Genomic DNA, 24729 nt, shown 5'->3' with positions numbered 1-24729 from the left:
CCCTTCTCCTATCCCCTTGTCTGAGTCCCTCACGTATTTTTTTTTGGTGGGGGGGCTTTGAGGGGTGGGAGTGTCACGGCCACGGTTTTGGCCGTGACTCCTTGGGAGCCGCATACAGTTGCCCGCGGTTTGGGTTGTTGTTTCAACCGCAGCTTGGGGCTTGATGTTCTTTGCCTCAAGTGCGGTTGCCGCGGACAACAGGAGTGTGTGCGGTCCCTTTGGAGTTTGTGTGTCTGTATGTTATGCACGTTGTATGTTTGGTGTGCACTAACATCTTCCCCTCACTGTGGTTGCCCGTGGCAACGTTTAGTTGTGTACATGTGGTGGCAGTGTCCCGGCCTTCGGGCTGACTCCCTGGACACGTGTGCCACCCATGTCGTTGCTTGCGGCAACAACCACAGTGTGTCTCGGGTTTTGGACATTTCTATTTTAAGTGTGTGTTTCCCTTCCCTGGTACTGGAAGGGTTAATTCTCCTTCCTAGTGTGTGTGGCTTCTTGGCCTATAAAGCCTCACTGCTTTTGCAGGCCTGCAGGTTGCTTCAGCCATGCTTAGCTGAGAGCAGCCTCATGTCTTTATTACCTGCCAGTAAGAGCCACCCCTGTGGTCATAACCATAATGTCGCTTTAAGTTATTTCTAGTTATGTGTGATGTCCGTGTGATGTTTTATATGTGATTTTGTGCAGCTATGGATCTGGGTCCCTGTGTGGGGATGCCTTTGTGATCTGCACCCTGCTAACACAGGGATCCAGTCAGCAAGGCTGTGGCAGGTAGGTGGAACTCTTTGTTCACCTGCCATATCCATAGAGCTGTTTATGTCTCCCCTTTTCCTGCAGTTTGGCCGTTGAGACTCCTGCTCCTCCGTGTCTAGGAGGAGTGGGCTTGTCTTACTCAGCTCCTAGGTGAGGGTCATCTTGAGGGCTAGCAGGGACTTCTAGGTTCCGGAGCATGAGCCCTCCTACCATCAAGGTTGGCTCATGTAGCTAGGAGCCAGGGTCAGGTTAGGGATGCGTTTAGGAGGTGACCTGCTCCCTAATCCTGTCTTCATGGCCAAGCAGCCGTAACATCACCGGGCTCCACACGGCTGAGGATTTCCCCCATCCTCAGCCGTGACACACGGACTCCGTTCACCCTAGTTAGACCTCAGGAAAAGGAGTAATCAGTGTGAGGAAAAGGGCTCTCACCAACACACAGCGGCCCTCAGAGTCTCCTAATGAGATATACCAGCCTCGGTTTTGGCTCTGAATAGTGACCTGACCACAGGATAGGGCTTCCAATTGACCTGGAGTGGAAAAAGGGGTGCACAGAGAACACACAGTACCTTCTGTGGGGACGAGGGGTGCACAGGAAACAAACACACAGTACTCCTGTGGGGAATGGGGTTACTCACACCGCTATTGGTATGCCCGGGTGATATAAATCACCTTGTCTCCTTAAAAAAAAGCTCATCAACTCACTTTCCTTTGCCGATATGATTCTATATAGTCAAGCTGAACAGCACACAAAGCCCTTTTTGCAGTGACTGATCAAAAACCTCTCGCTCAGCAGCAACCCTTGAATTCAGACAGTAGTTCCCACACAATATCATGAGACCACAGTACTCCTAACAAAATCTACAGAGAAGAGAGAGGGAAAGAAAGAGAAAAAGAAAGAAAAAGAGAAAAGCGTCAAAATATGAAAAAGGAAAAAAAATTATAGTAGACTAAAAATAAAAATGGGTTGGTAAATAATGAAAAACTGAAAAAAAACTTGATTACATCAATAAAAACCTAAAAAATTTAAATGGATTAGTAAAAGAAGAAAAATGTAAATGTAAAATTGATCAAAGAAATACCCAAACAAAAATAGACAAAAATAACTGAAAATAAAACCGAATGGGTTGGTAAATAAGGAAAAACTGAAAAAAAACTTAAATAAAAACCTAAAAAATAAAAATGGATTAGTAAAAGAAGAAAAATGTAAATGTAAATTAATCAAAGAAATACCCAAACAAAAATAGACAAAAATAATTGAATATGAAAAAGGAAAAACTTGATTACAACAATAAAACCTAAAAATAAAAATGGTTAGTAAAAGAAGACCTGTAAAAAGTAGAGAAAAAAAACAACATAGAAAACTTCAGTTACAGAAAGTTTTGCTATATACATTGAGATTCAGTAAAAAGTAAATGCTAACTTAAAAACTGAGACTCAAATACAAAAACAAAAACCCTTAGGAACACATACAACTGTATAGGACTGAATTAACAAATCAATGTCTTGGAGGGTTCACCTGAAACCGTACAGGAGAATTTCTACCCAACCAGTCATTGAAATGTTAATTTGCCCAACCCCAAACTAGCAGTTAGATTCATTTTACCAGAGGAGCAGGATTTAACATTACAAGGTCCCAAAACCGTTTTTTCCTAGGGGAAGGGAAAAATCTATTTAAATTAGGTCTTAAGAGTTACAATGGTTTACAAAGACCTTAATGTACCCTTCTTTGGCACACAAAAATTAGAAACTCTACTGAATTCCAAGAACCGATCTCTTTCCTCTCTGAGCTTCACATTTTCACATTTTAACCGTTCATATTGGGATTTAAAATCTGCTTCATTGATCAATGACCTTGGCTGTCCCTGGGTTCTATGCCTTTGCAAAGAACCATGTCTGGGACCATTACCCCACCTTGCTGAATAAACCACTTTACTTCTAGGTGTGGTTCTGGGGTACTTAACATAACTGTGTCTGTTGCCATTAGCAACATTACAATATCGTGCAATGTGCCCGTATTCCCTGCATGCAAAACAACGAATAGCTTGCCTCCCTGCACAATACCTTGTCTGGGCACATGGTGATTTGACTTGGCGCACAACATTAACCATCCTAGCATGACTAGATCCCACACTACTATCTGTATTGAGTCCACTTACCACGGACTCATCTGAGGAATCTTCTGGCCTTGTGTTAATACTTCCAACTCCAGAGTCAGACACATTGTCCATCTCCATCCCTGAGTTGGTTCCACTATCTGAACCACAGTCCTCAGACTTCCCCATGCTTACAGCCCATACATTTCCTCTAATCCCAGACACATTACTCTCCAATGGTTGTTTCAATAACTCTGGCAATTCCCTTACAGCACCCTGTGCATGCTTCAGGCTTTCAGATAAACATTAATTTTCCTTGCGCACTTCAGTATTACACCTCACAGTTCATTCATAATTAGGCACATCATGACTAAGGATCCGCACCTGTAGTGATCCGAAACCGGTCGATTTCTTGCATTGCTGTACGTTGGTTTTTATCTGCACGGGATTAAATAAAGCCTCAAGTATTTTCAGTGAAGCTGGACCGTCTTTCTTTTCATTTTGGGATACATTCATAATTAGCGCTAGCTTCAGCTGCCTGCTGGACAAGAGTTCTCAATTTAAATATTTTCCACTTTTAAATCTTCCACTTCTCCTTCCAAACTCAGCTTCAGCCTACAAGACTCCTGATATTTATCCGCTATCCACCCAGCAGCAAAAATCTGAGCATACTTGCCATTCCTTTTGCGCCATTTTTTGGTACTGATCAGGTTTGCTACACAATTCTGAGCCTGCAGCCATGGATCAGTAGATCCCTGCATAGCCTGAAGAATGGCCGCCGTGTCCTTCAACTTTGCAACTTCTTTAAAAATACTTTCCATTGCATCAGAAAACAATGTCTACAATTCAGTGTAACAGCCACAGATATACAAACATTAAGCATAATCATCAACTATAGGACGATTTCACCGCTAAACTGCCACTAATGTTCACACAATGATTCCTGTATCAGACTGGTCACTGCGCTATACCATAACCGAACACTTCACTGATATCCAGCACAAAACTTATCAAAACAAAATCAAACTGTACATAGAAAGGTTACAAAAAGACAAGATAACTATTCTGGACAAAACTAACATTTCAGGCAAAAACAACCAAATCGCTTTCCATAGCAAACTAACCAAGATGGCCAACAAACCACATTTCTTAAAGATGGCCGACAAACCACATAGTCATCACACAAAGGAAATCAAGATAGTGTCTACAAAATCCAGCAATAGAAACTGTTTCTATATTCCCTGTTCCCCACCCCCGAAACCAGAGCAAAACCTCCAGTCTGTGGGTGATTTATAGGTTAACAATATAAAAATACTCTCTAAATGCTGTCTCTAATGTACAAACACTAAAACCAATTGCTGCCTCTATAAACCTCTATTAAATCGCCTCTTACAAAATCACAGTTATATAAAAGTTAAGAAGTTACAAAAAAAACACAATACCCTGTACTGTTCAGCACACACATCACAATCTCTGTACAATCAACTCAGATCCACCAAAAACTACACAATGGAAAAACTCTTACCTCATCCTTACACAAATAGAGCGAAAAATGTTCTTTTAACAAGCAGAAATTTTCTCTAACACAGCAGACAAAACTACAGTTTACTATTCTCTCCCTTTAACCTGCTGTGCAGAGAAAAAAATCCGTTGAATCCTTCCAAGCTCGCCATACTAATAGAAATATTAATAATTGTAATCTGCTGTCCAATGTCTTTATGTAAGGAAAGGTAAAAATCTCAACCACAGTCAGCCAAAGGTGTTTTCATATTGAATTCTTGCTGAGCAACTCCTCCGCCCTGCTCAGTCTGTTCACTTTTATTTACTCACAAAAGGTGTAAAAGGGGCTGGCCTGTAACAAGGATGCAGGAAGTGATGACATACAAGAAGTGATGAAATAGGAAGACAAGACACCATCATTTAGAATACCCTAGCCAACAAACACATGTATGCAACAATCTACCATTACCACTGGAGGTAATTTTATCTAGCCTTGCTCAGTGATCAATGCCAAATAAAGTTACTATGATCTTCATGCATGTTTATTTACAGGACAATGTCATTATCACCAGCGGCTGATTAGGCGCACTAGGGACAACAAATGCACGTTCCTTTCGTTATATTGTTCTCTTAACAAATGCATCCACGCCAAGCCAATAAATTCTCGTCTTGCGCGGGGGCCCTAGCCGGCGTCCATACATCAGCCAACAAAACACTGCTCTGCTGAACACATCAGTCTCCCCCGGCTCACAGCCCAGTGCTTAGCACATGGACCATTCGCCGACGGAGACCTCTGCGCCCAGCAGCTGTGACAGGACATACACGGAAAGATATCCACTCCAATGGTTTACCCTGACACTGAGAGACATGGTGACAATACACAATATATTAAATACACATCCTAATAAAATTTCCACAACAGTATGCAATTGCAGTCAGTTTTAAATGCGATTGCGTTCCGTTGTTCAGTTTTTATCGCGCGGGTGCAATGCGTTTTGCACGCGCGTGATAAAAAACTGAATGTGGTACCCAGACCCGAACTTCTTCACAGAAGTTCAGGTTTGGGTTCAAGGTTGTGTAGATTGTATTATTTCCCCTTATAACATAGTTATAAGGGAAAATAATAGCATTCTGAATACAGAATGCATAGTACAATAGGGCTGGAGGGGTTAAAAAAATAATAAATAATTTAACCCACCTTAATCCACTTGTTCGCGCAGCCGGCATCTCTTCGGTCTTCTTCTTTGAGGAATAGGACCTTTGATGATGTCACTGCGCTCATCACATGACCTTTTACCATGGTGATGGATCATGTGACGGACCATGTGATGATCGCAGTGACGTCACCAAAGGTCCTTTTCCTCACAGATGAAGACAGAAGAGATGCCGGCTGCCCGAACAAGTGGATTAAGGTGAGTTAAATAATTTTAAATTTTTTTAAACCCCTCCAGCCCTATTGTACTATGCATTCTGTATTCAGAATGCTATTATTTACCCTTATAACCATGTTATAAGGGAAAATAATAAAGATCGGGTCCCCATCCCGATCGTCTTCTAGCAACAGTGCGTGAAAATCGCACCGTATCCGTACTTGCTTACAGATGCTTACGATTTTCATGCAGCCCCATTCACTTCTATGAGGCCTGCGTTGCGTGAAAAACGCACAAAATAGAGCTTGCTGCGATTTTCACGCAAAGCACAAGTGATGTGTGAAAATCACTGCTCATGTGCACAGCCCCATAGAAATGAATGGGTCCGGATTCAGTGCGGGTGCAATGCGTTCAACTCACACATTGCACCCGCATGGAAAACTCGCCCGTGTGAAAGGGGCCTTAGAGGAGTGACTTAACTAAATCTGAATCCTTGCCCAGGGTATGGCAAAGCCTAGCTACACCTCTGGGTTAATGAATACTGTGAGACTTTTGGGACTTTGAATAAGAAGCTGGTAATTTTCCACTGCTGTGATAGGGTTTAAAGAGGAGCATGTTTTCAGGGGAAAATACAGACTTGTTTAACACCAAAACCAGACAGACTGACCTTTTAAAACTCTGGTTTATCTCTGTTGTTATGTCTGGAAACTTGTTTTTGTCAGAAAAAACTGCTGTGTCATTGCCATTGAGTATATAAGGAGAGCAGTCAGAGCCCCTAGTGTTCTGCAGTTAAACCCGGCCGCTGCAATTTGACATCACAAACAGGATATGGTCCAGCGCCAGCAGAACAAGTCATCATGGATCCAGCCCCAGTGGATCAAGACAGCCAGTGGCATCTACAGGAACGCCACAGCCTGGATCTGAGGTGAACCAGCCCTATGAAAGCATCTGTGACTTTAAGTGTTACTTGTGTGGGGTCTGCCACAAGCAAGTGATTGTGCTAATAAGACTGTATCTTGCATTACTACTGTATTCTGCATTACTACTGTATCCTGCATTACTAGCTAGAGAATTGCTAATGAAGAACGGCTGTTATAAAGAAAAGTCTTCTTAGGAAAATGTAGAAGGTTCGTTCTAGGATGCTGTCCATTTTGGCTGATGATGCTGAAGATCTATGTATCGTTTGAAAAAAACATTGCCTTGCTGTGAGCTATGTAAAAGGCTATGTACTGGTCCCATTCACTTAGGAAATCTGTTATTATGCCAGCTATGATTAAAGGCAAATGTGTTATGGTCAGCCCTCTAGAGGGTTAAGTGAAAAAAAAGGTCAAAATGATGCTTGAAATAATTACCACGTTGTGAAGGGGCTTTCTCATGTACACCATGTATATTTTGCATGATGACTATGTTTGCGGTATTGTTTGCCAGTCAAGTAATTGGTTCGGTCCAGATACCTAGGTTCTTTTAAGTCTTTTTGCTGCAGGTGCAGATGCCAGCCAGAGAGCTAATGAAAAAGTAGGGGAGCGTCTAGCCCTACTTGTCCTAGATCTGTGACCTGAACACATTACCTGCTATTCTGTTCTGCCCTTGTGGTGACCAGAGATGACCATTTCTATGACCATTTCTATAACCTTGCAAAAGTCTGCCAAGTTCCAGCTTGATGAACACAGAAATGACCACTGATAACCAGCTTGATGTCTACAGCCTTGATCAGCCACATGTATCCTGTCCCCTTATATCCAGTTGTTCCATAGATCCAGCTACTAGGATACGTCATCAGTTGCCAGCAGAATACACCATCAACAGCCCTCAAATCCGAAGTTGAACAAAACAAGCTTTGTTGTTGACTACTAAGCCCATGCTTAAATCCCGTTCATAACATTTAAGAGCCTGCACCCCTAGGGGAAGATTGAAAGCCCCCTTGAGGTGCACTATCTCAAACCCTATGTACATAGTTGTACAAAAATTCTTGCTTAATTAATCCTAACTGTGTCAGAGACAACACAGTTAAAGTATGGGAGAGTGTAGTGCCCTGGAGCAGGGGTACTGTAAAGTCTAGACATTTGCCTATTTCCCCTATGAAAAGTTATACACATCTTACTTTATTTCTCTTGAAAGCGTTAACTTTCACTCTTTAATACTGTTTAACTGCATTTTATATGTATGTTGTGATATATATCCTGTTCATTTGCATTGTATTTGCAAGGTGCTATGGAAAGGGTAATGAATACTGAGAGACTTTTGGGACTTTGAATAAGAAGCTGATAATTTTCCACTACTACCATAGGATTTAAAAAAGAGCATGCGAAAAATCCAGACTTTACCACCAAAACCAGACTAACCTTTTGAATGTCTGGTTTTAGCTCTGTTGTTATGTCTGGAAACTTGTTTTTGTCTGGAAAAACTGCTGTGTCATTGCCATTGAGTATCCTTGAAGCTCTAATGTAAGTCTATGACAGACGGGAGTTAAAACAATGTATCTGTTTGTGCTGAGCTTCTCCATTCCACCCCTCCCACTATAAGGTTCCAGTATAGCTAAATTAGGCGTATTTCTGGCGCAGATTGTGGCTCAAAGGCCCTTTGCTCCACAGTCTGTGACTTCTGCCCGCTCATGCCAGGTCTAAAAAAGTGGCCGTAGTGTGGGCAGGGAAGGGGACGGGCTGACATGCCAGTCTCATTTACTATTTTCTACGCCTGTTTTAGGCGTAGAAAATGGTCTAAATGTAAGACACCTATGTGGCCGGTGCCACTTCATAACTCCGGCGGATCCACCACCAGGTATAGGAGTTATTAAGACCGGAGTCTAAAACGATGGTCTTAAAAAATGTGCTCCTTTATGTTTTTATACAAAATACTTACTTAAGTTCCATTTGGATACATTCCAGACCTTGATAGCAGAGGAGTATATTAATGTTTATAACAATACCAAATTTATATATTTTTTAATGTCTTGCTACTTTTATGCAATTAAAAAAAATCATTTATTTTTGTGTTTAGAGCCATATCTTTCATCTTTTATCTGAGGTGTTTGAGGGCTTGTTTTTTTCTGCAGAATGAGCTGTAGTTTTGTATGGTCAAAACTGCTGACAGCCTCCCTTTAATACCCATTTATGTTTCAGAAGCTGGTCCCACCAAAAAGATTCTCTGGTACTCTAGTGGGGCACAACAACCCTGGGTACTACTAAACATTCATTAATGTGGCAGATTTGTTGCAGAATTTTTTACCACTGTTCGTTTAATGTGAAATTCATGCGCTTGTCGCCAAAGAAGCTTATTCAGATGAATGGAATCGACCTTCCCAGAAGAAACAGCCTGCCAGATCTGTCACACGCAGTTTGAGAACAGGACTTACATGCAATTACAAAAGTTTTCAGATCCAGGTGCTGGTTTGAAAAATTTAGAATATGTTTTGTGACACAACCCCTTTATATATTTTTATCCAGAACATCTGAATGGTTGATTCTGGATTGGTTGCTCCAGGCAGCTCAATTTTATAAATCTGGAAACTGCTTGCAGATAGTTAAGATAATGATTAGGTAAAAAGTATATAGAAGACACAAAGAAGATACATTTATGGAAATTGTTGGAAATGACCAGTTACCAAGAGACAGCCCACTTACACATTTAAATGGGTTTTCTTTAGAAGGATTATCTAAGAGCATGGTATAGAAGGTGTTTATTGGAATAAGAGGTTGGAGTGCATTGTTTTCAGCCTTAGAAATACACTTCATGATGTCTGGAGTAACAAGACAAGAGACAAGCTCTTCTGGGTTATGTGTGTGGGCCTACTGAGAAATAGAACAGAACAAATGACAAGCTTCATTGGCAGAGAAACCGTGGAATATCAGTCCATATTATGAATGACTATACCTATAACTAAACTGGATGCATATGGATTTATAGAGTAGTGACTGTACTAAGAAAGCACAAATTCAGTAAAATAACAAAGCATACAGCTTGCCGACTGACATGGACAATATGTTCATTATGTTACGTCACAATGGATTATTCCCAACTCCACAAATAGCCAAATACTTGTCACAATTACATGGTTTTGAGTAATGATCAATTCAAATTTTAAAACATGTGATAAATTGTTTGTGAATATGTTATGTCTATGGCCAGCTTCAGACGCTCATATATATTCACAAAAGGGGGTCGATTCTAGACCTGGGTTTCTCAACTGGGGCCAGAACATGATGATGACTGAGTCTCACCAGTGGCTGTAGCACATGCCCTGATATTTAACCCCTTAATGCCAAGCTTAAAAGGGCCTTAAAGATCTTCTTTTTTTTTTTTTTTCATTTTTGTCTGTCTACATTTCATCTGCTATAAAATTTTCACTTTTTTTTTTCATTCATATGGCTATATGGAAACTTGTTTTATATGGGAGAAATGTTTTTTTTTTTTTGCTGCTCCTTGTGTGTAATTTGTGCATACCGTACAAATATATATATATATCTTTTTTTTACTGTGCAAATATAGAAAACGCTATTTCTAGGCATTTTTTATATTTTTTCATACTGTTCCTGTTGGGGGAGGTTAGTTTTTGTTTTTTGTTTTTTTTATATTTTTTCTTATATTTTTATTACATTATTTTTTTAGAACTTTTAAAAAAATCCTGTTATGGGATTATTATTCTCAAACTTTATTTTATACTTATAATGTATTAGCATACACCGGTATGCTCTGTGTCACTATGAAACAAGCTTCTTTTATGGCAACACCAATGTGTCCTAACAGCAGGATAACTGAACAGACAGCCCGTGGGTCCTTTGTAGGTCTTCAGGGCTGACTGCAGATGGCTCCCCTAGTCTCTGATCGGATCACTTGGAAACCCGGTGACCTGATGATAAGAAAGCAGCAGTCATTGCTGTGGTCCTGAATTGCAGCAATCAAACGTGCCGCTAACCCCCCTTTACTGCAACAACCCAAAAGATGTTCCTGCAGAATGAGGACCTGTGTTAACAGGTTAAACGTTAACTCAGTAGAACAATAAAGTAAGCACAGTGTGAATCACTGATATTAACAAACTAGAGATTGATGCAACCATAGAGTCCTGTGCTGCTTCTGATCATATTGGTCAAAACTATAAGTCCACCTGTACCTCTCCACAAGCAGCATGTCACCGCTGAAGCCAGTCCTACAGAGGCCCAATCTGTACACCTACACATATATTAGTTGTGTTTAGCTCCACAAAAGCTGGTTGGACACCGTATGTGTCCCCAGCTTAAACCTCGAAAGAACCCTTACAATCTATAAGATTTGCAATATTCTGTATCATTTCAGTCCAAAGGCAAAAACTCTCTACTTTTATCCATCCGTTGTCCATATGTTTGAAGAGGTACTCTATACCAAATACAAAACATTCAGGAAAGATCGCTATTTTAAGCTTATTAACATACAGTGGCTAAGATTAGTATGAACAAGATGAGCGAATTTCCACTTATGAAATTTGTTTGCGATTCGTTTACTGGTAAAAGCAGAATTGCGTTATGGATTCCGTAACCACGAACCATAACGCAATTCTATGACGGAATGCCTAACGGAATGCCTTTAAAGGCATTCCGTTATTCATTCCGTCATAATAGAAGTCTATGGGCTGCATTATGGATACGTCCCGTTTCCGTTATGCAGGTGAGTCCTCCCCTGCATAACGGAAGCGGGACGGATCCGTTTTACAGCCCATAGACTACTCTAAAGTCATTCCATTATGCATTCCGTCATAGAATTGCGTTATGGTCCGTGGTAACGGAATCCATAACGCATTTCTGCTTTTACCAGTAAACGAATCGCAAATGAATGTCAAAATATGAAATTCGCTCATCTATAATGAACATAGAACCACTTACAGGAACATATTAATATCAGTATGAACATATAGAGATAAATACTTGTGGAATACTGAGATATTAATATTCTAATAATTTATTTATTATACTCGCTTATATAGTGCTGCACTTATACACTCACCTAAAGAATTATTAGGAACACCTGTTCTATTTCTCATTAATGCAATTATCTAGTCAACCAATCACATGGCAGTTGCTTCAATGCATTTAGGGGGGTGGTCCTGGTCAAGACAATCTCCTGAACTCCAAACTGAATGTCAGAATGGGAAAGAAAGGTGATTTAAGCAATTTTGAGCGTGGCATGGTTGTTGGTGCCAGACGGGCCGGTCTGAGTATTTCACAATCTGCTCATTTACTGGGATTTTCACGCACAACCATTTCTAGGGTTTACAAAGAATGGTGTGAGAAGGGAAAAACATCCAGTATGCGGCAGTCCTGTGGGCAAAAATGCCTTGTGGATGCTAGAGGTCAGAGGAGAATGGGCCGACTGATTCAAGCTGATAGAAGAGCAACGTTGACTGAAATAACCACTCGTTACAACCGAGGTATGCAGCATACGCACAACCTTGAGGCGGATGGGCTACAACAGCAGAAGACCCCACCGGGTACCACTCATCTCCACTACAAATAGGAAAAAGAGGCTACAATTTGCACAAGCTCACCAAAATTGGACTGTTGAAGACTGGAAAAATGTTGCCTGGTCTGATGAGTCTCGATTTCTGTTGAGACATTCAAATGGTTTAGTCCGAATTTGGCGTAAACAGAATGAGAACATGTATCCATCGTCTGATGGCTACTTCCAGCAGGATAATGCACCATGTCACAAAGCTTGAATCATTTCAAATTGGTTTCTTGAACATGACAATGAGTTCACTGTACTAAAATGGCCCCCACAGTCACCAGATCTCAACCCAATAGAGCATCTTTGGGATGTGGTGGAACAGGAGCTTCGTGCCCTGGATGTGCATCCCTCAAATCTCCATCAACTGCAAGATGCTATCCTATCAATATGGGCCAACATTTCAAAAGAATGCTATCAGCACCTTGTTGAATCAATGCCACGTAGAATTAAGTCAGTTCTGAAGGGAAAAGGGGGTCCAACACCGTATTAGTATGGTGTTCCTAATAATTCTTTAGGTGAGTGTATATTCCGCAGCGCTTAACAGATATTAGCATCAAGCTGTCCCCAATAGGGCTCACAATCTAAGGTCCCTATCAGCATGTCTTTGTAGTGTGGGAGGAAACCGGAGTACCCGGAGGAAATCCACGCAAACATGGGGAGAACATACAAACTCCATGATATTCCCATCAACTTGAACACACAGAGCGCAACTCACCCTAAACCAAGGTATCATGTGGCGAAAATGTTAAATCTGAGGGAAATGTAGCCTAAAATACACATTTTTATAGCTGTCTGTCCTTGTTGGAAATAACAGGCAGCAAATTTATCACTGATTTCATTTAAAACAAGATGTTAAGCGTATTATTATTATTATTATTATTATTATTATTATTATAATAATTATTATTTTTATATGTGTAGATGGAAAAAAGATACATAGTGATAGATAGATAGATAGATAGATAGATAGATAGATAGATAGATAGATATCCAAATGAAGAAAAAATGAGGCAGCAATCCAGTGAATAGAGAAAGGGGTGTTGGACCCAATTTATTCCCCTGTAATGTTTCAGCCCAGCACAATGAGACCTGCTGGACAAAGGTCTCATTGTGCTGGGCTGAAATATTGCAGGAGAATAAATTGGGTCCAACACCCCTTTCTCTATTCACTGGATTGCTGCCTCATTTTTTCTTAATTTGGATATCTTAGTGGACCCTGTGCCCAGGGTTCCTGAGGGATTGCACCCACCTCTTTATTGAGTGTTCTGTTTTTCCAGTTAGATAGATAGATAATAGATAGATATTTCTAATAATGATAGATAGATAGATAGATAGATAGATAGATAGATAGATAGATAGATAATTCTAATAATTATAGATAGATAGATAGATAGATAGATAGATAGATAGATAGATAGATAGATAGATAATTCTAATAATTATAGATAGATAGATAGATAGATAGATAGATAGATAGATAGATAGATAGATAATGATGGGTCTGCAGTTAGAGTAAAAGAGATACATTAGGTATTGGACATTTCTAGATATTTTGTATCTTCCTGCTCAACCATAATATTTTCCAGTCTACTTTTGCTGTTTCTATATGTATTCTTTCTATAAATGTCTTATTCTTCTGGCACATATGTTTTACTAGCCCATGTGCTCACTATGCAGAAGGGTTACTCTGGATTTGTCTTGTCAGTGCTATTACTCTATATAGATATAAAGAGGCAGGATCTTCTCCTGGATTATGAAGTTACATCTGGAATGTTGCTCTCCCTTAGTGCAGTAGTAGATGTTTGTGGTGAGATGCCTTCAGGACAATGACATTAAGCAGTCGCCGTCTCCCGGGGTCTTGCAGATGCCCCTAATCCTAAACATGGCGCAGTCATTAGGGAGCCTGGCATGCCAGGAGGGGCAGCCCTGCACCTTGGAGTCCGCCACTATGGCGTGTGGCTGTGTTGACTGAAACGTCTCCACGAGGTTGATAAATGGTGTAATTGCGTGTATTAGAGGAGGCAGTAAGAAGGATTGGCTGCCCACATGACGAGTGGACAGGGGCCAGATGGAGGGGGTGGTCCCTTCTCTGCTCTACATTGCTGGATGGAGTCAGGGGGGTCTGAGGGAGAAAAATCCAGAGAGAGATTTAGGAGAGTGATAGGTGGTCGCCTTCATGTCAGGCTCTTATAGGAAGCAGAGAGGGACAGAGATGGCCACCGGCCTGAGGACGCTGCTCTGACCAGGAGGAGGACCGTACATGGTTGTGCTGCTCTCAGGAGCTAAAGGGAAGTTCTGTAGACAGCTGAGCCCTGGATCTGCTTCCTGAGCTACTACTGCCACTCGGCGTCTCCAGCCCTTGGACTTGATCCCTCCAGGGGGTTACATGTCCTCTGCCGTCTGCAGGAGGTGAGCAGGTCATTGAGTGCCCGGACCTACCTACCATAGTGTGTGTGAGTATACTGTCAGTGTGCAGGGCTGGTGTGTCCAGATGACCACGGAGAACCACAGTCAGCACTTAGATCCTTCAGCTCCCCTCACATCCAGCCCCACCACAGGGGCTCTGATCAGCCAGCAGTCCGCAGCCATGGACACCTCCTCCTCCTCCTCTTCATCTTCATCCAAGAACAAGAAGCCAAACTCGGGGCTCAGGCGTCCAGAGAAGCCTCCTTATTCTTACATCGCCCTCATTGTCATGGCTATTCAGAGCTCTCCCACCAAAAGACTCACCCTCAGTGAGATCTACCAGTTTTTACAAGCCAGGTTCCCTTTCTTCAGAGGATCTTACCAGGGCTGGAAAAACTCTGTGCGCCACAACCTGTCTCTGAATGAGTGCTTCATCAAGCTGCCCAAAGGGCTGGGGAGGCCGGGCAAGGGTCACTACTGGACCATTGACCCTGCCAGCGAGTTCATGTTTGAAGAAGGATCTTTTAGACGAAGACCTAGAGGGTTCCGAAGAAAATGCCAAGCTCTGAAACCCATGTATAGGATGATGAATGGCATAGGCTTTAGTACTTCTATCCTACCCCAAGGATTTGATTTCCAACCCCCACCTGCTTCCTTGGCATGTCACAGTAACGGCTATAACTTAGATATGATGACAAACTCTATGACAGGAGGATACGATGGCTTGAGTGGAGGTCACCATGTCCCACATATGTCCCCTAATCCTGGTTCTACCTATATGGCCAGCTGCCCTGTCTCCTCTAGTGGTGACTATGGACCTGACAGCAGCAGCAGCCCTGTGCCTTCTTCTCCAGCTATGGCCAGTGCTATGGAATGCCATTCTCCTTACACCACTCCTACAGCTCACTGGACATCATCAGGGGCCTCTCCCTACTTGAAGCAGCAGGCCATGCCACCTAGTAATGCAGCATCTGCAGGGATACACTCAGGCATGTCATCTTACACCCTGGAACAAACATACCTCCATCAAAACACCCGGGAGGACCTCTCAGGTAAGATGATAACTATTATTGTAGAGTACAATGTTCTAATAAAAATATATCGGGATTCTTTTGCAAAAACCACATTTTAATGTATTTCTACCAATCTTGCAGTGCTAAAAAAAAATACTATATGCCATAGAAGTCCCACAGGAAATACAATACTACTATGTAAGGGATCTGCATAGTGTCTGCACTTGGGTGACTTGTTCATTAACTTTCTACTTAATTCAATTAACAGTCAAATCACCACTAAATCAAATCTGGAAGGACAGTGTATTCTTTAAATGGAGACACAAGTGAAAAGAGAAGCTGATGGGTGAATGAGTGTGTTCACAGGTCATGTATAAATCATGTAAATGGGGCTCCTGGGACAACATGATCCACACATTTATCAGCACTAATATATGGTCTTGCTTCAGGACTATATGTCCTGTACATATTAGATAACTATAAGGCCTCTCTCATGTCTATCCATGTATCTACCTTGTACCAATTTACTGTATATTTTTCTACCGTATAAATAAATATATCTATATCCACCAGCGTATATATGTGCATATGAGGACACAGAAATAAATACATAAACGTAAGATATACTTGTAAACAATTATATTTATTAATATTTTTTAGACTGATACAGTAATTTCCTATAATATCTATCGATATCATATCTATTTCATTTTATCTATCTATATATTTCATTCAATTATCTATTTAATTCTATCTGTCTATCTATAATAACTAAATCTATCATTATTATTATCATCTATCATCTATTATTGCATCTACCCTTAATAAATCTTGATAAATGTATTCTTATCTATTATTTTATATATATATATATATATATATATATATATATTATATGACCATCTATCTTATTTCTATTATTCCATCTACCCTTAATAAATTTATTGTTATCTATCTATCGATCTCATATCTATCTATCTATCTATCTATCTTTATAATAATGTCTATCTATCCATCTCATATCTATTTCATATCTATCATTATTCTAATGTCTATCTATCCATCTCATATCTATCTATCTATTTATTTATCTATCTATCTGTCTGTCTGTCTGTCTATCTGCCTGTCTATCTGCACAGCTGGCTATAAAACACAAATAGGGGGATGTCAAGCAGCAGAACATGGTGGATTTGTCCAGGGAAATGTGCACATAGACCTTATAAATGCGGGTGGCAGAGGTTAACTAAACAAAGACAGTCTAGGCTGGACCACACCGGAGAGGATTTGAGCCTGACTTACCCCACATGAGAGTGGCCTCTTGCCCGATTTTATGGGAATTTCAACAAGTTACAACTGCAGAAAAAAAAAGTCTCAGGACATTTTCTAATAACCCTGTTCATAGAGCTGCCAATCATCATAGAAAACATGGGAACCTGCTTATCTGTGGGTTCATTCTCTATGGGACTTTATCTGTACAATACTTAGTACAGATACTATGGCCTACATTTTATTTTTCATGATCATGGAGAACAGATACTTCCTTAGCAGAATCTACCAGTTTCATATCCTGACTGCCCTGATGGAGACAATCAGTATCTGAATTATGTGCAGGTTCTGTCTTCTTCAGCTTTGTGTAGGACCCTGTCGTATTTACCATATCTATTGTCTACATATTATATTCTATGTGCAGTATGTGTGTAGGTTCTGTCTTCTTCAGCTTTGTGTAGGACCCTGCCGTATCTACAGTACCTACTGTCTACATGTTATATTCTATGTGCAGTATGTGTGTAGGTCCTGTCTTCTTCAGCTTTGTGTAGGACCCTGCCGTATCTACAGTACCTTTTGTCTACATGTTATATTCTTTGTGCAGTATGTGTGTAGGTCCTGTCTTCTTCAGCTTTGTGTAGGACACTGCCGTATCTACTGTCTACCTGTTATATTCTATGTGCAGTATGTGTGTAGGACATGTCTTCTTCAACTTTGTGTAGGACACTGTCCTGTCTACAGTATCTACTGTCTACATATTATATTCTATGTGCAGTATGTGTGTAGGTTCTGTCTTCTTCATATTCGTGTAGGACACTGCCGTATCTACAGTATCTACTGTCTACATATTATATTCTATGTGCAGTATGTGTGTAGGTCCTGTCTTCTTCAGCTTTGTGTAGGACACTGACGTATCTAGAGTATCTATTGTTATATTCTATGTGCATATTATATTCTATGTGCAGATACTGTATCCTTTCACATGCAGAGGGCTCCTGAGAAAATAGGGAAATTACTGTGTCCATTGACCTCCGGAATTGCAGGCTCTGCTCACTGCTTCTTTGGGAAGTTTTTGAAATAATATTTTCTATATTATTTTATTTTTTGCAAAATGCAGATATGGATCCAAAAGAAAATCCAAAATTTAATGAAGAGATTAATATGCTTCATCTCTTGGATCCACTTCTTGAATAATAAAAATAAATAAAACTAAGTATAAAACCGCATATAAATCCAGCAAGTACTAACATTTCCCATTTGTCTCCTCTTTTATTCTGTTCTCATTCCTTTTCAAATTGTCGATTTTTCTATCATCTTTTCTGCGAAAAATAAAGAGTTAAATAACAAAAACGGCCCCGATATAAATATCATGCACAATAGAGGCTGACTGGAGAATAATACTGCCTAGATGTGTCCCAAGTGCCTACAAGGGTCTGAGTAGAGGACGTTTTATCCATATTGGGCCGGGGTCTCCTTCATGGGCTTTTAAATTCTAAAATATTTGAACGAAAAAGCTGCAAAACTAAAATGTGATATAAAATATCAGCTATTCTGCTAATATTATGGCTCGTGTCTTAGATTCAGAATTGAAGAAATTGGAGGGAAGCAGAAATAAAATGTGAGGGGGTTATATTTCGGCTAAGTAAAGTCACACCTACCCTGTCCTATGAGTTTATTGGAAATGTAGTAGTTGTCAGTTTATTATAGGAAAGGGCCGGTGTCAGGGTCTATTAAATACTACACAGCATGTTAACAAATCGGGGTCCTTGATGTGGGATCAGATAAGGCCCCTCTATCTCCACCATCTGATGTTTTCACTTCGTTAGCACAAAGCCAGTTCTGAGCTCCAATTAGGAAGCAGGCGGCTGTAAGTGAGTCCTAGAGGCAGCAGTCACCTGCAGGAGCATTAGACCGTAATCTCATAATGAGGTGTCTGCAGGGGAAGCGCTTTACTGCCGCAGTCCTCACCCCATGGATTGGGCGGCTTTTACTGAGGTTTGGAAATGCATATTTTCTCACCTTGTTAATTTATGGAAACTGATTAAATCCGGCTCATAACTGGGGAATGTGGAAACACTGGTGTAATAGAGAGGTGAGGAGCCTGGTCAGGGGAATGTGGAAACACTGGTGTAATAGAGAGGTGAGGGGCCATGACTGGGGAATGTGGAAACACTGGTGTAATAGAGAGGTGAGGGGCCATAACTGGGGAATGTGGAAACACTGGTGTAATAGAGAGGTGAGGGGCCATAACTGGGGAATGTGGAAACACTGGTGTAATAGAGAGGTGAGGAGCCTGGTCAGGGGAATGTGGAAACACTGGTGTAATAGAGAGGTGAGGAGCCTGGTCAGGGGAATGTGGAAACACTGGTGTAATAGAGAGGTGAGGGGCCATGACTGGGGAATGTGGAAACACTGGTGTAATAGAGAGGTGAGGGGCCATAACTGGGGAATGTGGAAACACTGGTGTAATAGAGAGGTGAGGAGCCTGGTCAGGGGAATGTGGAAACACTGGTGTAATAGAGAGGTGAGGAGCCTGGTCAGGGGAATGTGGAAACACTGGTGTAATAGAGAGGTGAGGGGCCATAACTGGGGATGTGGAAACACTGGTGTAATAGAGAGGTGACGGGCCATAACTGGGGAATGTGGAAACATTGGTGTAATAGAGAGGTGAGGGGCCATAACTGGGGAATGTGGAAACACTGGTGTAATAGAGAGGTAAGGGGCAATAACTGGGGAATGTGGAAACACTGGTGTAATAGAGAGGTGAGGAGCCATAACTGGGGAATGTAGAAACACTGGTGTAATAGAGAGATGAGGGGCCATAACTGGGGGATGTGGAAACACTGGTGTATTAGAGGGGTGAGGAGCCATAACTGGGGAATGTGGAAACACTGGTGTAATAGAGAGGTGAGGAGCCTGGTCAGGGGAATGTGGAAACACTGGTGTAATAGAGAGGTGAGGGGCCATAACTGGGGGATTTGGAAACACTGGTGTAATAGAGAGGTGAGGAGCCATAACTGGAGGATGTGGAAACACTGGTGTAATAGAGAGGTGAGGGGCCATAACTGGGGGATGGGGAAACACTGGTGTAATAGAGAGGTGAGGAGCCATAACTGGGGAATGTGGAAACACTGGTGTAATAGAGAGGTGAGGAGCCTGGTCAAGGGAATGTGGAAACACTGGTGTAATAGAGAGGTGAGGGGCCATAACTGGGGGATTTGGAAACACTGGTGTAATAGAGAGGTGAGGAGCCATAACTGGGTAATTTGGAAACACTGGTGTAATAGAGAGGTGAGAAGCCATAACTGGGGAGTGTGGAAACACTGGTGTAATAGAGAGGTGAGGAGCCATAACTGGGGAATGTGGAAACACTGGTGTAATAGAGAGGTGAGGAGCCATAACTGGGGAATGTAGAAACACTGGTGTAATAGAGAGATGAGGGGCCATAACTGGGGGATGTGGAAACACTGGTGTAATAGAGAGGTGAGGAGCCATAACTGGGGAGTGTGGAAACACTGGTGTAATAGAGAGGTAAGGAGCCATAACTGGGGGATGTGGAAACACTGGTGTAATAGAGAGGTGAGGAGCCATAACTGGGGAGTGTGGAAACACTGGTGTAATAGAGAGGTAAGGAGCCATAACTGGGGAATGTGGAAACACTGGTGTAATAGAGAGGTGAGGAGCCATAACTGGGGAATGTGGAAACACTGGTGTAATAGAGAGACGAGGAGCTATAACTGAGGGGTGTGGAAACACTGGTGTAATAGAGAGGTGAGGGGCCTGGTCAGGGGAATGTGGAAAAACTGGTGTAATAGAGAGGTGAGAAGCTATAACTGGGGAATGTGGAAACACTGGTGTAATAGAGAGGTGAGGAGCCATAACTGGGAAATGTGGAAACACTGGTGTAATAGAGAGGTGAGGAGCCATAACTGGGGGATGTGGAAACACTGGTGTAATAGAGAGGTGAGGAGCTATAACTATGGAATGTGGAAACACTGGTGTAATAGAGAGGTGAGGAGCCATAACTGGGGAGTGTGGAAATACTGGTGTAATAGAGAGGTGAGGAGCCATAACTGGGGGATGTGGAAACACTGGTGTAATAGAGATGTGAGGAGCTATAACTGGGGAATGTGGAAACACTGGTGTAATAGAGAGGTGAGGAGCCATAACTGGGGAATGTAGAAACACTGGTGTAATAGAGAGGTGGGGAGCCATAACTAGGGAATGTGGAAACACTGGTGTAATAGAGAGGTGAGGGGCCATAACTGGGGGGTGTGGAAACACTGGTGCAATAGAGATGTGAGGAGCTATAACTGGGGAATGTGGAAACACTGGTGTAATAGAGAGGTGAGGAGCCATAACTGGGGAATGTGGAAACACTGGTGTAATAGAGAGGTGAGGGGCCATAACTGGGGAGTGTGGAAACACTGGTGTAATAGAGAGGTGAGGAGCCATAACTGGGGAATGTAGAAACACTGGTGTAATAGAGAGGTGGGGAGCCATAACTAGGGAATGTGGAAACACTGGTGTAATAGAGAGGTGAGGAGCCATAACTGGGGAGTGTGGAAACACTGGTGTAATAGAGAGGTAAGGAGCCATAACTGGGGAATGTAGAAACACTGGTGTAATAGAGGGGTGAGGAGCCATAACTGGGGAATGTGGAAACACTGGTGTAATAGAGAGGTGAGGAGCCATAACTGGGGGATGTGGAAACACTGGTGTAATAGAGAGGTGAGGAGCCATAACTGGGGAATATGGAAACACTGGTGTAATAGAGAGGTGAGGGGCCATAACTAGGGAATGTGGAAACACTGGTGTAATAGAGAGGTGAGGAGCCATAACTGGGGAATGTGGAAACACTGGTGTAATAGAGAGGTGAGGAGCCATAACTGGGGAATGTGGAAACACTGGTGTAATAGAGAGGTGAGGAGCCATAACTGGGGAATGTGGAAACACTGGTGTAATAGAGAGGTGAGGAGCCATAACTGGGGAATTTGGAAATACTGGTGTATTAGAGAGACGAGGAGCCATAACTGGGGAATGTGGAAACACTGGTGTAATAGAGGGGTGAGGGGCCATAACTGGGGAATGTGGAAACACTGGTGTAATAGAGAGGTGAGGAGCCATAACTGGGGAGTGTGGAAACACTGGTGTAATAGAGAGGTGAGGGGCCATAACTGGGGAGTGTGGAAACACTGGTGTAATAGAGAGGTGAGGAGCCATAACTAGGGAATGTGGAAACACTGATGTAATAGAGAGGTGAGGGGCCATAACTGGGGAGTGTGGAAACACTGGTGTAATAGAGAGGTGAGGGGCCATAACTGGGGAGTGTGGAAACACTGGTGTAATAGAGAGGTGAGGAGCCATAACTAGGGAATGTGGAAACACTGGTGTAATAGAGAGGTGAGGGGCCATAACTGGGGGATGTGGAAACACTGGTGTAATAGAGAGGTGAGGGGCCATAACTGGGGAGTGTGGAAACACTGGTGTATTAGAGAGGTGAGGAGCCATAACTGGGGATATAGGAAGGGAGACAATGGGGACTACAGCTTATATAGACACAAATATATACAGGACAGGTGGATAGAGATAGATAGATAGATAGATAGATAGATAGATAGATAGATAGATAGATAGATAGATAGATAGATAGATAGAAGTAATGGATAAATATAGAAGGTAGATAGATAATTAGATGGATAGATAGATAGATAGATAGATAGATAGATAGATAGATGTAATGGATGAATGTAGATAGACAGAAGATAGATATATAGATAATTAAATGGATAGATAGATAGATGTAATGGATGGATGAATATAGATAGATAGATAGATAGATAGATAGATAGATAGATAGATAAAAGTAATGGATGAATATAGATAGATGATAAATAGTGATAGATAGATAGAGTAAATAGATTAATATAGATAGATAGATAATTAGATAGATAGATAGATAGATAGATAGATAGATAGATAGATAGATAGATAGATAGATAGCCCAAACAGCAGGGAAAAAGGCAGTCTGGCTGCGGATCTGGGGTAACTGGAAATAACGACAGTCGATGTAGATACGGCAGCTCTGCGGAAAGAAAAAGGGGGGGTGGAGGGAGGGACAGGGGGGTTTATAAATAAAATGGAAACTCAGTATAGGATGAGATGAATTTATTAATGTATTCCTACTTTATTGCTTTGTGATATTGAAATAGAAGATTGCTGTACTCTATCTTTTGGAAAATAAAATATATATATATATATAAAATAAAAAAAAAGATAGATAGATAGATAGATGTATGTAATGGATGACAATAAATAGAATAAATAGATAGAAGTAATGGATAAATATAGTAGATAGATAATTAGATGGATAGATAGATAGATAGATAGATAGATAGATAGATAGATAGATAGATAGATAGAAAGATGTAATGGATGAAAATAAATAGGATAGATAGATAGATAGATAGATAGATAGATAGATAGATAGATAGATAGATAGATGTAATGGATGAATATAGATAGACAGAAGATACATAGATAATTAAATGGATGGATAGATAGATAGATAGATAGATAGATAGATAGATAGATAGAAAGAAAGATGTAATGGATGGAGGAATATAGATAGAAAGATAGATAGGTAATAAATAGATAGATAGATAATTAGATGGATAGATAGAAGATAGATAGATATAATGGATGAATATAGATAAATATTAAACTATAAACTAGTACCCTGGATAAACAGTATATCGTACTATGAAGAGACTATGGAGTCTGTGTGAGATTACATTAAGAGAGGATTTCAGCAAGTCTACATCTACAGATCTGTGGTTAGTTCTCCAAAATGTCTACAACAAACTCCCCGCTGAGTTCCTATAAAACCTGTGTGTAATTGTAACTAGAAGGCAAAGGTGCTCAGACCAAATATTGATTCGATTTTGTTAATTGCTGAAAATAAAACACTTCTATTATTTATCATTTTATCATTCTATATTTATTTTAATCATAGATGTTTTACATATATATATATATATATATATATATATATATATATATATATACTGTATATTCCTACAGACACAGTCACATTCAAGCGCATAGCTATACATAATACACACTATATATATTAGACATACATTACACACACTCTGTTCTCTCTCTGGTATACAGTATAACTGGTGCATGGCCTGATATATAGCTGTCTGTTGTATATGGCATATTAATAGGTGTGCTTGTATTGCAGTGGGATTGCCCCGTTACCAGCACCACTCTTCCCCAGTGTGCGACAGAAAGGATTTTGTCCTCAATTTCAATGGGATTTCTTCTTTCCACCCGTCTGCCAGTAGTTCCTATTACCATCACCATCATCATCAGAGTGTCTGCCAGGATATAAAGCCCTGCGTCATGTGATGGAGTCATACTGGACAAAGGCCCCGGGACAAGGACTGTCTTTAGATGCATTGCCGCAAAGTGTGCACAGTGGCAGAGGTGCCAGTGCTGCATCATGTGCCCTCATGCCCAGCTGGACCCCGCACTCTGCAGGTGCTCCAGTAACCCGTGCACTGGGCAGCCTAGTGCAGTTTTTATATTTCCTCTCCCCAGGGACTTGTTCATATATTGAGGCACTTATCTGCATCATTGCCCTCCAAATACAGGTAATAATAGAGTTTCATATGTTTACAGTGTTGTGTCCATGGGGCTATTTCCTATGCAGACACACAAGGACCCTGCCCTTCCCTGCACATCTTAAATGGGTAGAAAATGATCACATTCAATAGCCAATAATTTAATTTATTACAGACGAGCTGTTTTCTTTTCCTTTACCACATTAAAGAATGCCATAAAGGA

General features: G+C 41.2%; 1 protein-coding gene across 1 annotated transcript; it reads left to right on the top strand.

The window, feature by feature from the left end:
* The first annotated feature begins 14318 nt into the window (after positions 1-14318).
* Positions 14319-24291, top strand: FOXF2 (forkhead box F2). The gene is made up of 2 exons (XM_040432780.1): positions 14319-15648; positions 24125-24291. The coding sequence occupies exons 1-2, from the start codon at positions 14682-14684 to the stop codon at positions 24289-24291; spliced, it is 1134 nt and encodes a 377-aa protein (XP_040288714.1). The 5' UTR covers positions 14319-14681.
* Positions 24292-24729: the final 438 nt, after the last annotated feature.

The sequence above is a fragment of the Bufo bufo genome, chromosome 5 (assembly GCF_905171765.1).
Source record: "Bufo bufo chromosome 5, aBufBuf1.1, whole genome shotgun sequence".
NCBI classification, from domain to species: Eukaryota; Metazoa; Chordata; class Amphibia; order Anura; family Bufonidae; genus Bufo; species Bufo bufo.
This window is presented reverse-complemented; position numbering and strand designations above follow the sequence as displayed.

Coding starts and splice junctions, on each gene's coding strand:
- FOXF2 (XM_040432780.1), top strand. CDS start 14,682: ATGACCACGGAGAACCACAGTCAGCACTTAGATCCTTCAGCTCCCCTC. Junction 15,649..24,124: donor CACCCGGGAGGACCTCTCAG/GTAAGATGATAA, acceptor CTTGTATTGCAG/TGGGATTGCCCCGTTACCAG.